At 46.5% G+C, this 16,211-nt stretch overlaps 1 protein-coding gene across 9 annotated transcripts in view; it reads left to right on the top strand.

The window, feature by feature from the left end:
• Window positions 1-16,211, top strand: part of RALGAPA2 (Ral GTPase activating protein catalytic subunit alpha 2) — a 277,106-nt gene that overhangs the window by 156,930 nt on the left and 103,965 nt on the right. For 7 of the 9 annotated variants that reach the window (XR_011248179.1, XM_069547852.1, XM_069547848.1 and 4 more), the window contains 7 exons: window positions 1,006-1,114; window positions 3,169-3,279; window positions 4,748-4,816; window positions 5,065-5,202; window positions 8,805-8,988; window positions 12,270-13,044; window positions 14,154-14,225. Coding sequence is in view for 8 of the 9 variants with exons in the window: in XM_069547852.1 (XP_069403953.1) it covers window positions 1,006-1,114; window positions 3,169-3,279; window positions 4,748-4,816; window positions 5,065-5,202; window positions 8,805-8,988; window positions 12,270-13,044; window positions 14,154-14,225 (1,458 nt within the window). In the remaining variant the exon portion in view is untranslated. The remainder of the gene's footprint in view (window positions 1-1,005; window positions 1,115-3,168; window positions 3,280-4,747; window positions 4,817-5,064; window positions 5,203-8,804; window positions 8,989-12,269; window positions 13,045-14,153; window positions 14,226-16,211) is intronic. The other 2 variants (XM_069547851.1, XM_069547846.1) reach the window with 1 other exon arrangement.

Below are 16,211 nucleotides of genomic sequence, written 5' to 3'. Positions count from 1 at the left end.
GATTGGCACTGGGTATGGCCTTTTACTACAGAGAGCAGCAAACACACATTACAGCAAGCTTCTGGTTCCAAATAGAGGTTTGGAGCCCCTTTTTGTTCAGAAAGTGAGCAGGTTGGTGGGGGGAGGGTTGGCGCAAGCATTTAAATTTCATATATGTGCCTTTAGGAAACACTAAGAGAAATATGACTTTTCGATCATTGTAAAAGACAGTAAAAGTGAAAGTGAAGTCGCTCGTGTCCAACTCTGCCCAGGGGATTCTCCAGGCAAGAATACTGGAGTGGGTTGCCATTTCCTTCTCCAGGGGATCTTCCCCACCCAGGGATCAAACCCAGGTCTCCCACATTGCAGGCAGATGCTTTAACCTCTGAGCCACCAAGGAAGCCCTGAAAGAGTTGTCGGCCTCCTGGGCACCCAAGAGAGTGGCCGGTATCAATTCCAAAGAGAATTATTGCCCAATCTTGTTTATAATTGATAAAGGTAATTTTTTAAAGGACTATGCAACTTAAAGAATATAGTGTCTTAACACATTGTTTAAAAGAAGTAACAGTGCAACTTAACTTTGAAAGTTGTACTCAGGTATTCTTTACAATGAAATACAGGATTTGTCTCCTGTTTGTGGTAGGTGTTGTGTATTTTACTGTATGGAAAGCAATTATAAACTCAATTTCCAACAGTTTTCTAAGATTCATGTTTTTGATCCTTCCTCAAAAATATCCTGAAACAATAAAATGTGATATAAAAATTAGTTTCAGCAAAAATAAGTAGTACATGTGCTGTTACAATTCACAGAAAATATACCATGTATTTCATTAAGTATTTAATTACTAACCAGAAAACCAGTCTGTTGAGGGTACTTTATCTCTTTTTCTCAAGAAGACCTTTTGTTAATGTAGCTACAACTTTCCTGACTTTGTAAACAAGGTTTAAAATATCTTGTCATTGACAAATACCAAGAAAATGCATCTCTTCACAAGGGATTTCTTCCTTTTCCGTCTTCTCCAAAAGGTGCATTGCCATCTGCTCCCTCGGGATCTGGATCTGTGAGGAGCTGGCACAGGGCACGAGCCACCCTCAGCTACAAGAGGCCGTCAACGTCATTGGTGTCACTTTGAAGGTACTTCCAGTTCATCGTGTGTATTTGACATCGAGTGTCTCAGATAGTCAATCTGGTGTAGGTTGAATTAGCACCATCCCTATTTCCCCCTATGTTACAGAGGGTTTTGATGCAAAAATTCTTTCTCTGAAAGCCACGTGGAACATTGTGTGAGGGTCCTGGGCGGGGCTGCCAACGGCTGCTTCCCCCGAGGTGGCTGCCTTCTGGCCATCCGCCGCCTGAGCTTTGGGGAAACGGGCCCAGGGTTGGGACCTGTGATCACGTGCTGATGAGAGGGTCAGGGATGTATTTCATCCTCATGTCCTACCGCCCTCTGCCTGCTGGTGACACCATCCCCCTCAAAGGCCCCTGTAGCCTTAGTGCCTGGCATCCTGGGCCTGCCACCTGGAAGGAAACTGTCCCGCTTGTCCCTGCTCAGCTCAGCAGAGCACCCCTCAGCGGCTTCTCTCTGCTGTCCACCCCCCTTCTCTCACATCTCTCTGCATTCTTAGCTCGTCTTGTCTGCTGTGTCCCTCACTTCACCGTCGTCACCTTGTCTGTCTCTGGCTGAGATGACAGAGCCACGCCTGCCTCGTGTTTCCACCGTGTGACTTGCCTAGTGGGAGGCAACAGGGCCGCCCCGGGGCCCACTCTCCCCATGTTCAGTTGCGTGGGGCATTAGGAATATGACGGAGAACAGGATGCAGGAAGATAAACACACAGAACTAGCAAACACACAGAAAGAACTGGCTCTCAGCCCTTAAGGCCGTATGGAAGTTTCAGCGGGGGAGGAAGAGGAAGCAGAAGAGCTGGAGGGGGTGGGCCTGGTGGCCTCGTGGGGAGATGACATCTCTGGCTGTGACCTGCAAGCCATGGCAGCACCTGCCGAATGCAGCCCTGGGGGCCCAGTGTCTGGACAGAGCAAGGAGCAGGTGCAAAGGCCCTGGGGCAGAAATAAGCCAGAGTGTCTGAGGAGTGGACAGGGGCCCTGAGGGTCAGCTGGCGGGAGGCCTGGGTGGCCAGAGGAGGCCATGGAGCCCCTTGGGGCCAGGTGCTCTCCACCAAGTTTCCTTGTGCCTGTCAGGAGAGGGCAGTCAGTACCTGTTGTGCGGAAGCTGAACTAATCACCTTTCCCTTCTCATCCTGTGCTTCGTCACTGAGGTGCTTGACTTCTCTGGTTATTTCTGTGGCCCTCTGGTCGGCTGATGTCTGCTTTGTGCAGCCGGGCACTTCTGGCATGGAAGTAGCTGAGAGGCAAATCCAAAGGTCTCCCTGGACAGGACACAGATTTAGTGACGAACCTTCTGTCCTGGCTCATGGGGTGTGGCTACAGTGCGGCCCAGGGTCTGACCAGGGAAGGAGCAGTAGGGGTCCTCATACCTCCCACACACCCCCAGTCCATGGGCCCGAGGGAATTGCCCCTCCACCCTGCCATCTCCTGAGAGACTGAGATACCTGGAGAACTGTGGACACCTGCCAGACACAGAAAACAGACTCAATAATTGAATTTGCCATAACTTTGAATTACGTCCTCCTAGTTCCACATTTTTCACATTTCTTAGAATGCTATCTGTGCGGGTTAAGCTTAATTTCACAGGATGGAAAGTCTTTTGATCAATCCTTGTTTCTCCAAGTGTAAAATGAAGATAACATCCACCTTATGGAGTTGTTAATGAAGAGTTATCAAGGTGAAAATGAGAAAAATTCTTGTAAGAGGTTCAGCACACCAGGGCTACTCAATAACGTACTACATTTCAATTTCTTCCAGTCGTCAAAACTATCGTTTGTGTGATCTGGATAAGACAGTTGAATTTATGGTTGTAATTTCCAAATGATTAAACGTTTCTGCAGAGTGTTATGCAGATTAACACAACTCTGTGTAGACAGAAGGCAGTTAACAGGGTGGTGACCATGTACAAACTGGTGATAAGATACACTTTTCAGATACTTAATGCAGAACAAGGACATGGGCCCTCAGAGGGAACTGAAAAGAAATCCTTGTCGTGTCCTCCTTTAGGAATGCCGCACCATGTGAAGTGAGGTTATTTAGTGTGGGGTTTTGTTTCCTTTTCTAGTTTCCTAACAAAACCGTGGCCCAGGTAGCCTGTGACGTGCTTCAGCTGCTAGTCTCATACTGGGAAAAGCTTCAGATGTTTGAAACCTCCCTGCCTCGGAAAATTGCAGAAGTAAGTCTTTTCTTCTACCATAATGCTCAAACAGCAGCGTTTCCTCTTTATATTACATTTGATATTTAATGAATTCTAGATTCTCCAATAATTGTTGGAGCACCGACTGTTAAACTGCCATGTGAGCCACCCATTTTCAGAGTAAATTACGCTGGCCCTTCTCAGCTGCGATTTCAGGCACCGAGTAAGAAGCCACCAGTGTTCCAGGGCAGGCTCACACTTTGGGAGTTTGAAAGGCAGACACGACCACAACAAAGAGACCTTTTGTCGACTGGGCTTCATTCATCCAGAGTAATTTGGATGGTGCCAACAAGGAGTAGGCAGCTGGTCGTGATGCCCTGTGTGCGGGGGCTGGGGGAGGGGGGCTTTCCCAGAGTGAAGGCCTGGGCTGTGCGTTCTGCCACCAGCATGATTGCCCAGCTGTAATGAGCTTACCACTGTCGTACCCTTGGGGTGGGGTGGGGGGAGTGGGTCATTGGTGGAGGAGAGGGGTAGAAGGAACAGGAAGAATGCCTTCAACGATGACACCCTGGAGGTCGGTGGCATGAAAGGGTACTATCTTGCAGGAAGTAGGTACCCTCACCCTGAAGGAGCTGGGTGCTAAGGCTCATCCCTTCTTTAAAGAAGCCCTTGTTCCATACACACCCAGTGGAGAGAGGAAGTAAAGTGATTTACTTTTTCTTAACCCTGAACAAATGTCACCCATGAGGTCACTTTGTTCTCTCAGATATGTCAGAAATCACAGGTGATCTTCAACCTCAGGGGACCCAGAGTGAAACAGAGCTTTGGATTTTAGGAATGTGAGATGCTGCCATATGTAAAGTTGGGCTTTAGAACAACTGTGTAATTTATCACCTAAATGGGGATGCCTTTGAGAATGAAATAGATGCTACTACCGTGGCTCAGCTGATAAAGAATGTGCCTGTAAGGCGAAAGACCTGGGTTCGATCCCTGGGTTGGGAAGATCCCCTGGAGAAGGGAAAGGCTACCCACTCCAGTATTCTGGCCTGGAGAATCCCATAGACTGTACAGTCCATGGGATCACAAAGAGTTGGACACAACTGAACGACTGACTCACTTACCCCGGCACCCCAGGTCAGGGGAGACCTGGGGTGTGTTATAAGAAAAGTAAATGGGTGCATGTTCGTAATTACCTTTGGAAGTATTCATTGCTTTCATCACCAGAAGGGTGGAGGCTGATGCTGGAAATGGTGTGACCACAGACAAAACCACCCCTTCCTCTGGGCCCCGATCTCCCTGCCAGCAGAGTGGGGAGACAGTTGTGGCCATCACCCTCTCTGGTCTTCAGGCTGTGCAGATCACCAAGGTGACTCCTGGCCTGTGTCACCTTCCTCCAGGAGCTGGCCCCCTGGCTGGGTGTGGTGGCAAGGCCATCCCGGACCTCTTGCCTGGGGGCTCCCAGGACGGTACCATGGTCTGTCTGATCGGGAATTTGTCTTCTCTACAGATCCTCGTGGCCACAATCGCTTTTCTGTTGCCAAGTGCAGAGTACTCCTCGGTGGAGACAGACAAGAAGGTAAGTGGCCCATCTGCTAGGTTCTCCCCAGGATTTGTTTTTTTAAAGACATGACTCAGGTGGCAGACGCAGGGCTTTATAACCTCCCCTGTTCGGACTGGCCCTGGCCTCTCTCTGTGAAAGCCTCCTTCACCCCTGTGTCCCTGAAGCATGGCTGTGGTGCTGGAAGGTTCTGTTTCCTATAATAGCACACAGTGGTGGAGTCTGCGAGGCTGTAGGCTGAGGCTCTGGTCTGCTTCCTCCTCCAGTTCCTCGTGTCCCTGTTGCTCTGCCTCCTGGACTGGTGCATGGCGCTGCCAGCGGGCACCCTCCTCCACCCCGTGTCCACGGCGGCCCTGGACGAGCAGCCTCCGGCCCGGGCCCCCTTGCTGGATTACATCTACAGGGTGAGTCCCCCCTCCACCCTGGGCCTTGGGGTACAAGGTCTGGACTGGAGCCTCAGACAGTCCTCCAAACAGGTTGCTGTTGTTCAGTTGCTCAGTCATGTCCGACTCTTTGCGACCCCACTGACTGCAGCACGCCAGGCTTCCCTGTCCTTCACCAACTCCTGGAGTTTGCTCAAACTCATGTCCATCGAGTTGGTGATGCCATCCTACCATCTCTTCCTCTGTTGTCCCCTTCTCCTCCTGTCTTCAATCTTTCCCAGCATCAGGGTCTTTTCTAATGGTTGGCCCTTCTTAGGCATTCCTGTACTTATTTGTGCCCTTTGGACAAGGATTTATGGGGCTTCAACATTTTAAAAGAAGTGAATAACTTCAGGAGTGTTCACAGAATAATTATAATTACAGAGAAGCCATGATTACCTGGGCTTCCCTGGTGGCTCAGACAGTAAAGAATCCACCTGCAGTGCAGGAGACTTGGATTCGAGCCCTGGATCGGGAAGATCCCCTGGAGGAGGGCATGGCTACTCGCTCCAGTATTCTTGCCTGGAGAATCACATGGACAGAGGAGCCTGGCGAGCTACAGTCCATAGTGTCGCAAAGAGTCAGACACGACTGAAACATCTTAGTAGACAGACAGTGATTATCCCAGGCACAGTGCAGGCATTTTACCTGACTGTCAGCATTAAACAACTGCAGTTTGCTCAGACTCCCCCAGTGTTTATGGAACATGGTCCATACCTGCTTCGTTTTGAAAAGAATCTTTATTGTAGGAATATCTACAGCCTTAGTTAGCCAAAATATCTTTATCAGAGGAAGAAAAAGTACAAGAATCCCAATCTTCTCTTTGCTTTCAAAGATCTTCAGAAATAAATTAAGGCAATACAGTATATTACATCAAATTAATCAGCATCATCATTTTTATAATACCTAAGACATTGGAATTTCACCCCCTACCACTGACTAGGTGTGGTGTTTACTCTGGACCCTTAGTACCATCCTTCCAAACAGGCCTTACAGCCCTCCCTGCGGAAGCCTTATCTATCTGTCTATCTATTATATCCATCCATTGTTTGTGTGTCCATTGCATAGGGCTCCCCAGGTGGCACTAATGGTAAAGAACTTGGCTGCCAGTACAAGGGACCTCAGAGATACAGGTTCAGTCCCTGGGTCAAGAAGATCCCCTGGAGGAGGGTATGGCAACCCACTCCAGTATTCTTTGTCTGGAGAATCCCATCGACAGAGGAGCCTGGTGGGCCATAGTCCATGGGGTCAAAAAAAGTTGGACATGACTGAAATGACTTAGCATGCACACACACAAACCATTGAATAATTACTGTGAGGTAGGGGCAATTCCCTTGCTTATTTTTGTAGTAATTAAACTTAAAAATAATTTTTAAAAAGATGCTTGGGGCTGGTGCACAGGGATGATCCAGAGAGATGATATGGGGTGGGAGCTGGGAGGGGGGTTCAGGATTGGGAACTCATGTACACCCATGGTGGATTCATGTCAATGTATGGCAAAAACCAATGCAGCATTGTAAAGTAAAGTAAAGTAAAACTAAAAATTAAAAAAAAAATTTCTAGGCATTTCCCTGGCAGTCCAGTGGTTAAGACTTTGCCTCTCAATGTAGGGGGTGCAGGTTCAATCCCTATTCTGGGGAGCTAAGATGCCTCCTGCCTTAGGCGCCAAAGAAACAAACAAACCCATAAAACAAATATAACAAATTTTATAGCAATATAACAAATTCAATAAAGACTTTTTAAAAAAATGGCCCACGTCAAAAAATGAAGATTTCTTAAGTCATTAACAGATTGCTTTGTTGCCTTATTTTAAAATGCATTCAGTTAAAACCGAAAAAGCCGCTTAACCATGGTTGAAATTCTGCTAAAAAAGTATTTTGTACTTTTAAATGGTTTCTTGAATGGTCAAGGATTTTAGTAACTATGTTCAGATGAAGCAGATATTTCTGTCATCACTATGACTTATAAACCTAGATGAGTCTTGGCTTAAGCCACTAAAGTAGCTGCAGTCATTTAAATTCATGTTTAGCATTCCTTTTCTTAAAACGTCTCTCTCAAAATGCTTCACCAACATAAAAATCACTTTATAGTTAATGTGATACATAAATTTACTGGATAATCCTTTACTTTTTTCTTTTCTTAAGGAAACTTTTTCCACTGAAGTATCCTATGCATCCAAAACACTGCATCCATCAATTCTAAGTGAATTTTGGAGTTTCACCAAGTGGGCACACCTGTGAAATGGGCTCCCAACTCTAGAAACAGAGCATCCTGGCATTCCAGGAGCCCCCGTGCGTGTAGCCCCCACACAGACCTGGAGGTGACCACTGTCTTGTCACAGCAGACACTTGTTTTTGGCTGTTGGACTTTATACTTTACAGAATCGCCCAGTGTGTCCTTCTGGTTCGCATATGTATGCCTTTCTGGTGGATGTACACCTAATGATGGAGTTGCTGGAACTCGTGTGTTGTGCGTTAGGAGTGAACACACAGTAATTTTCCAGGGTGACTGTGCTTAGAACTCCAGCTGTTCCACACACTGGCTGACACTTTGTCTCTGCTAGGTAGGCAGTGATATCATGTTGTGGTTTTATTAATCATTTGTATTTCATACATTTATGGCATCTGACTAATAGAAATTAGTTCTTTGGATGACAGAAGCTCAAATTTTTTATATTAACGAGGGCGCTACCCTCATTTTCCTGTACTGTTCTTTGGCTAGGAAGAGGGCATATTTGGGTGGGCGTCCCCTGCTGGTCTTGATCCTTTGTAGCCATGGACAAAAGTTGCAGTTACCACCAGCTTCCTCCAGTCCCCAGGAGGCAACACAATTGGAAGGAACTGAATCGAGACACATCCAGCCTAACCTCAGAGTTCATCATCTAAAAGCAATTTTTCCTTAGTTTTTAAAAGCATCACCTTCATCTTCTTAAAACTCAGTTTTTTACATTTATGATCAGAAAGGAAACTTTAATATAGCAATTAGCTCATCTATACACATTGACATCCTCAAGACAGTTGTGGGCACGGCGTCAGCTTTAAACGACCAGTGAGCTTTCAGGAAACTCATCTTGAGAAAGTAAGGATACTTTTAGAATTTGTGTTAGATTTACCTCATCAGTTATACCTCTTAAAAAGCGTATCAGATTGGCCCTTCCAAGTCCTAGTGTCATGAGTTACACGGATTCAAATCCGTGAACGTTTATGCACTAGGTCAGCGGTTTCTGCTGATGGCTTTCATTCTGATTGCCACTGTGGGTGGTGGGGCACCCGTGGCCCATTGCGTGCCTCGTTGTCACCTCTCTTGTGCCTCCATGGACGGGAGCAGCACCAGACATGTGCAACCACCACATAGAGTGCCAAAAAGCACGCTTGCTGACTTTTGCTTTCCTTTTGCCATCGATACAACAGGAGCGTGATAAGCATGTTCATAGCAAGAAGGTGTTTTAGGACAGAAAGGATTTGATGTTCTCAGGAATTATCAAGCAGGAATCCTGCCTCCCAGGGGTTGCTGTCATTTGACAGCCCGTCAGGGGGCAGGCGGTGGGTGGCATTCCCAGCACACGCTCCCTCCTGTGCACGCAGGTTCTGCACTGCTGCATTTGTGGCTCAAGCACGTACAACCAGCAGAGCCGCTACACCTTGACCCTGGCGGACCTGTCATCCTCGGATTACGACCCCTTCCTGCCGCTGGCGAACGTGAAGAATTCTGAGCCGGTCCAATTTCATTCATCAGCAGAACTGGGCAACCTGCTCACTGTTGAAGAGGGTAAGGCTCTTCAGGCTGTTCATTGCTGTGGGCAGCAGAAGGGAAATTGATAGCCGTTTGTGAGTACTCGCTGTGTTATTTTCTAAGAAGCTAGTGGTTACAGTCTGGGTTTCTGCAGTGCTCTGTGATATCAAGGCCTTCCTTCTTCGTTTCCTCTTTCTCTGTCCTCCCCTTTCTTCTCCCATCTGAGTTGAGTTTTATATGCTCGAGGACCTGTGGGAGGCACAAATCCCCACACACAGTCCACTTTCTGTCCCCAAGGAGTTTTTCATCTCATGGGGAGATAGGAATCAGGCAGAAGGACTCACCATGTGTGGCCTGGGAGCCCTGTACGGGTTTCCCATGGAGAAGTGCCTAAGTCAGACTTGGGAGGAAGGGCAGCCTTTGCAAGGAGCTGGTGGAGAGGGATCAGCTGGGGGTCACCAAGACAGACGGAGGCAGGATGGTTCTGCTCCCAGCAGAGGGCCTGTCGTAGATGTGGGTAGGTCAGGACGTAGGCTGTGCATGTCCTCCTCCACCACGCTTCTCCCCAAAATGATGGGAGCCCATCTTTACGCTTTGGAATATAGTCAGAATGTGGGGGAGAGTTATCTGTATGTGTGATAACATTGCCTAGAATCACACACACACACACGCACACACACTCACACACTTGAGTGCCTGTGAAACTAGTAAACCCTGAACAGTGATGCACGGTCTTGGTGACCGTGCTGATATTGTCCTGTTGCCGCTCAAGATGTTTACCATTCGGGTGAAGGATGTTTGAAATTTCTCCGTGTTATTTCTTGCAAGTAAAGGTGACTCTTCAGTTGTCTCAAAAAGTAAAAGTTAAAAAGAATGTGGATATAGAGCGTTAGATAATCCATGATAATTTTATGGACCTTGCAAGTTAAAAACCTCGGGCTGAGAACGAACCTTGAAGGTAAAAACATCCTCCAAGAAAAAAGAGTGAGGGCGGAGTGAGGGAAATGGATGAAGAAGCATTCAGTGTCGTTAATTCATCGTTTATAACCAAACTGTTTCCAGTTAGATAGTTTCTGACAAGCAATGTTATATTTTTGTCTATCATTTTAAAATGATTCTTTCATAGACCATTTGATGTAATGACTACTTTCAAACAGAGTTACAAGTGAGAGATACAGCCACCTTACAGCCAAAGTGGCTGTTGGCTCGGCTCAAAGAGGAGCCATCAGTGGTACAACACCTGCTCACTCTTCTCATCTTTAATACCTAATTGTTTAAAAAGAAGAGAAGGGAGGAGCTTTAAAAAAAAGAAAGAAAGAAAGTTAAAGGACAATCTAAAATTACTGCTTTTATATTTCCTCTCTGAATTTAGAAAAATGAAATAAATATATGGAATATGATTTTATATAGCCTGCAGAAGTCACAAGCTTGTTTCTTCATTAATGGGGTCTAGATTTCTTCTTGATTTTTCAGGGCAGCCCTGGGCAGTTGATGCAGGTGAAGTCTGCCAGGGAGAAACAGTTCTTATTCCACAAATATTCTCTTTCCTTACTTTTCGGTACCAAAGATATTTGGGGTGAGTCATTGTTTATGACGAGTAATGTGACTCTAGGTTAATTTCCCCTTGCAGAATTCAAGCATGTTCATTAAAATACAGATCCGTATTTATCTCAGATTATAAGTACGACCTACGAAAGTAAAAGTAGAGAGGGTTGCTTTTCCAGTTGTTTTCTGCAGTGGGCCTGGTTCCAGTCAGACTTTTCTTGTTAGTGTCGAAGCCTGTGCTTCTGTGTCATCGGAATGCAATGTCTTACATTATGGACTCCTGAGCCCCCAGCTGGGTGCAGCTCTGCTGTAGAGGCATTAACATTTCTGATGGGGTGTGTATTCATATGGGATGATAAGCATGAATAAAAAGCATCTGTAACTTTTGAAAAAGTTAATATGTACACAAAAGCATAGGCATTCATCACTGTGATTCTAAGGGAATGAGTCGAGGTGTTTTAAATTTCTCAGCTGTATGGAAATTATCCACAGGTCAGAGGGTCCAGAAGAAACATTTCATCTCAGAGACACATGCAGATGACCTCCTCTGCTTCTAAGAAACCTGGGGTTTTAAATGAAATTTTATTTTGCATTGTTGAATACAGATGATTTCTTGTCCACCCCCCCCCTAAAATATTAAGAAGTTCTAAAGAAGTTAGGACTATTTCAGTCATCATGCACAATTTCCTAGATGCTAGGATTTGATTGTTTCTAGGATTTTTACATCATAAAATTGATGTTTTGTAAATAAGTCAATTAGATTTCTAATGTCTAAGAGGGAGGATGTTTAGCACACGAAAGCATATTTATACTTAGTGATAACTTTTAATATTGGTTTTTCATGTCGTGAATTTAAAAACCAAGTATTTCTTAAGAATGTATTAAGCCTTTAAGCCCAAATTAGAAAACTTAGTTTATTTAATTATCTAGTGATTTTTTTTTAATTAAGAGTTTTCATTTTGACCTGTTCTTAGATTGACACACAGTTATTTTGTAAACGTGGTGGATTAAGATTTCTGTAACTGCTTTGAGGCTTCAGTAATCGTTTCAGCCCTTGCTTGTGGATTTTGCCTGCTTCCCCATCATATCGCAAGCATTTCACACAGCCCCTTTGATTGCTATTGTCAAAGTCCTTCTATACATCTGAAGTCTTAAACATTTTATAAATTAGTTGCTCCTGGGCATTTAATCAACTACAAATTCAGTGAAAGCTTTCTAAGTAATTCTATGAATTATTAATATATCAGATTCTGTTAAATATTTAAAATGCCCTAACAACAAAACATAAATAGTCACAATAATCCTAAAGCAAATTGCTTCAAATATATGTAGGCCATCCCAGGCTTGATTCATCCCCTTATCGGTGTCTCCGTTTACCCAACAAAGGGAGCGAGGCCACCCCCCCAGCCCTAGTCCCCAGCCCTCCAAGCTGCCCTGCTCTCCAAGGGCAGATGTCTACCTCCCCGAGCTCTTAGAGCCGTCAGTGCTAAAAGGTCTGTCTCTGGTTTATAGCTGTACCTGAACATTTTTAAATGTCCCTTTCAGAATGAGACCTTCCTATAAATTGGTTCTTTTAGCCATCTATTTAAATTGTGCTTGTAAATTCAAATAGAATGAATGTCCAAAGAAGAAAAACAGGTGGAAAAAAATAATCCCCAGACTTAAAAAAAAAAAAATAGCTTCCTCCTTGCTGGGGATGGGTCGCGGTCTGGTGGTGGCCCCTTCTCACTTTCTTTCTCTGCTGTGTCCCCGTGTCCCCATCTCACTGTCAGCAGAGAGGAGGAGAAGGAGCCTGGGGCTGATCCCGCTGACCGCGCGCATGGTGATGGCGCACCTGGTCAACCACCTGGGCCACTTCCCGCTCTGCGGGGGCCCTGCTGTGCTGCACAGCCTGGTGGGTGAGCACCACGACAATGCGCACGCCGACGCCACAGAGCTCTCCCCAGACGTGTTCAGGAGCCCCAGCCTGCAGCTGTTTGTGTTCAACGACAGCACCCTCATCTCCTACCTGCAGACGCCTGCGACGGGTCCTGCCAGTGGGTTGACAGCGGGCGCCCCCTCAGACGTGAGAGTGATCGTGAGGGACATCTCAGGGAAGTACTCGTGGGATGGGAAGGTGCTCTACGGACCCCTGGAAGGCCACTTAGCCCCCAAGGGCAGAAGCCCCTCGTTCCTCATCTCGGGCTGGCGACCCCCAACCCCTAGACCTCAAAGGGCTCCTTCTCAGACTGAGGAGGGAGAGGATGTCCTCGACAAATTACTTGAAACCCTTGGCCACACGAGTCCCGAATGCCTTTTGCCGTCCCAGCTCCGTCTGAACGAACCTTCCCCACCCCCCTGTGGCATGAACTGGGACCAGGAGAAGGAGATCACCAAGGTCCTGCTGCGCCAGAGCACACAGGAAGACGAGTATATCCAGAGGTGCGACTCGGATGTGGCCATGAGGGTCGCCAGCCAGGAGCCGCCGTCCCCTGTGGAGCCCCGGGGAGCCTTCTACTTCTGTAGGCTGCTGCTCGATGACTTGGGAATGAATTCTTGGGACAGAAGGTAACAGCCCTCTCTAGACCTCCAGTTGTCTTGTTGTTTTGTGTGTGTGCGACTGTTCTTCTCAGTTTAGGGTTTGAGAAAAAGAGAACAGAAAATGGAGATTTTTCTCTGTTTCAGTATTAATAGCTGGAGGAGGGCATGCCTACCCACTCCAGTATTCTCGCTTGGAGAATCCCTTGGATAGAGGAGCCTGGTGGGTTACAGGCCATAGGGTTACAAAGAGTCAGATATGACTGAAGCAACTTAGCACACACATGTAGCTTATTTTCTGCTGCTAAAAAGTCGTGTCCAACGCTTTGCAACCCCATGTACTATACAGTCCATGGAATTCTCCAGGCCAGAATACTGCAGTGGCTAGCCTATCCTTTCTCCAACAGATATTCCCAACCCAGGAATTGAACCAGTGTCTCCTGCGTTGCAGGCACATTCTTTACCAGCTGAGCTACCAGGGAAGACCCTAAATTAAAACTAAAAATGAAACTAATTGTGCTATACTGATGCAAAGATTAAATTCCAAACACCTGTTGTGTATTTTAAGGGGTATCAAGCATTTACTCTGTGTGTGTGTTTTAATTACTACTCTGCCCATTGTTGCTTCTGCCTTCATGAAAGATGCCAGTGGATTACAGAGACGAATAAGCCACAGTTTCTCCCTAGCTCTGGTGAGGGAGGAAGACTTGTTATGACCCTGATAAAAGACAGTGTGACTCGGGACCTCAGGAAGGACAGCCAGTCCATCGGGAAGTGAAGGGCAGTGGAGGAGACTGCAGATGGGGTGGGTTTGAGCTGCAGACGTGAGAAGAGTCTCATGACAGAGGTAAGAGTGGTAATAGCCGGATAGGCACACACATCAGGCACACACTCAGTGACCACAGCCAGCCAGCGTCCCCAGACAGTCACGGGAGGCAAGTGCAATTGTGATGCCTTTGAACATCTTCAGAATGAAGTTCTTTCTCTAGGTTTCAGCTGCAAATCTTTGGTGAATGGAGTGGTCGTGGAGGGGTGGATGGATAGATGGGTTACTGAATCAGTAGGTTTATACATTGATTGGGAAGGGCAAAATTGATCTGTGATTACATGACTTTTCTCTTAACCCTTCTTCTATATAGGAAGAACTTCCATCTGTTGAAGAAAAATTCAAAATTGTTGAGAGAGCTAAAAAATCTGGACTCCCGACAGTGGTAAGTGAAAGTGTATTAAACCTCCTTGTTCCTGTCTGTCTTTGTGTGTGCTGGTGGGGAGGGGTGCCAGATAAGGTGGCAGGAGTGACACCCCTGCAGGGACCTGGCAGTCTATACCTTTGGTAGTTTTATCCTGAGGAGTAAACTTACATGTTTACTACATGAAGAAGTAGTCCTCTAATCTCTGCCCTTGGTTAAGAACCTTTCAGCCAGTGGACGCTGGTTCTCGTCATGTTTCTGCAGAGCCTCTGGTTCTGCTGAGGGGCAGGCGCCAGTCCACATCAAGCTGCAGTGTGGTTTGGATCCCATGGGCTAGGTTAAGACCTGGGTGCTGTAATCAGGGGTTCCCTGACCCTGAGCCTCGTTCTCCAAAGCAGGTCAGATCTCAGTGGACCTCTCTTCTGAATGATTTTAGAAGCAATTCTGAAGATGAGCTCTGACCCGTGTTTGATCTGGGAAAACAAGGGCTTCCAAAAACATCTCAGCCTGGGGCCAGTGTCATGCTGGGCGCATAACAGGTGCTTGGAAGTCTTCAATAAACTGCTTCTTTAATCTTGAGTTTTTTAAAACTCACTTAAAAATAAAAACAGCTTCTGTTCCTATTGTATTCCCTTCAGAAGCATCACTGGGCATCTCCTTAGAGAGAAAAACATGCATTTGTTATTCCTCAGACTATCCTTCCCCACCCACGTCGTTTCCCAATTGTCGTTGCGCTGCTTTTTCTCCAGAGGAAGGGAATTCTGGGGTGGGGGCGGGGGTGGGGAGTGTTTCCTGAAGGGGCTTGGGGATTCACTGCCCCCTCCCTCCCACCGTCCAGTAGGAAATGAGCAGTCACTTGGATTCCAGACTCATCTTTTGCAGTGTAGGTTGAGTTATTCCATGCTCCTTCCTATTGAGTGACGACATTGGTGTCTTGTGATTGTGGCTAGTTTGTTGAGTGTTCAGTTCAGTTCAGTCACTCAGTCGTGTCTGACTCTTTGCAACCCCATGAATCACAGCACGCCAGGCCTCCCTGTTCATCATCAACTCCTGGAGCTCACTCAAACTCATATCCATAGAGTCGGTGATGCCATCCCGCCATCTCATCCTCTGTCGTCCCCTTCTCCTCCTGCCCCCAATCCCTCCCAGCATCAGGGTCTTTTCCAATGAGTCTTTTGCTTTGGGTCCATCCCTTCATTCTTCTGGAGTTATTTCTCCACTGATATCCAGTAGCATATTAGGCACCTACTGACTCGGGGAGTTCCTCTTTCAGTATCCTATCATTTTGCCTTTTCATACTATTCATGGGGTTCTAAGGCAAGAATACTGAAGTGGTTTGCCATTCCCTTCACCAGTGGACCACATTAAGTTAATATACTCTAATTGCATGAGGTACAATGGAAATAGCTCCCTGGGGGACTGTTCTTGACATTTAAAAAGGTATCCACTTATTTTACAGTGAGGATGTTTTCAGTGTTGTTTAAAAGAACAGAAATAAGCTGGGGGGTTCTTTAGCTTTGAGATCCCGTGTATCAGTCAGTTAGCAAATAAGAACTTATCTTGTCCCTCAACTTCCTATCAGGATGTTTCTCTTAATTTCTGGTATCAGTTTATCTCCCTCCTGTCAAGTCAGGGTTTCTGTTTAACCTGTTCCTAGGAAAAGTATGGCTTCCCAGATGGCGCTAGTGGTAAAGAACCCACCTGCCAATGCTAGAGACATGAGATGTGGATTCGATCCCTGGGTCAGGAAGATGCCCTGGAGGAGGGCATGGCGGCCCACCCCAGCATTATTGCCTGGAGAATCCCATGGTAAGAGGAGCCTGGTGGGCTACAGTCCTTGGCGTCTCGAAGAGTTGGACACAACTGAGCATACACGCAAGAAAAGTAGAGACGACCTCACAACTAGGCTCTGAATGCTGTGAAGCTGGCAAAGATGTAAATAGTATAATGAACATATGTACACATTAAAGAATGCTCCCCCTTTCAATATTAGTGCCTTTCCCCCCC

Source organism: Ovis canadensis, chromosome 13, assembly GCF_042477335.2.
Source record: "Ovis canadensis isolate MfBH-ARS-UI-01 breed Bighorn chromosome 13, ARS-UI_OviCan_v2, whole genome shotgun sequence".
Classification (NCBI taxonomy): domain Eukaryota; kingdom Metazoa; phylum Chordata; class Mammalia; order Artiodactyla; family Bovidae; genus Ovis; species Ovis canadensis.
The sequence above is the reverse complement of the archived record's forward strand: the minus strand, read 5'-3'. Positions and strand labels throughout refer to the sequence as shown.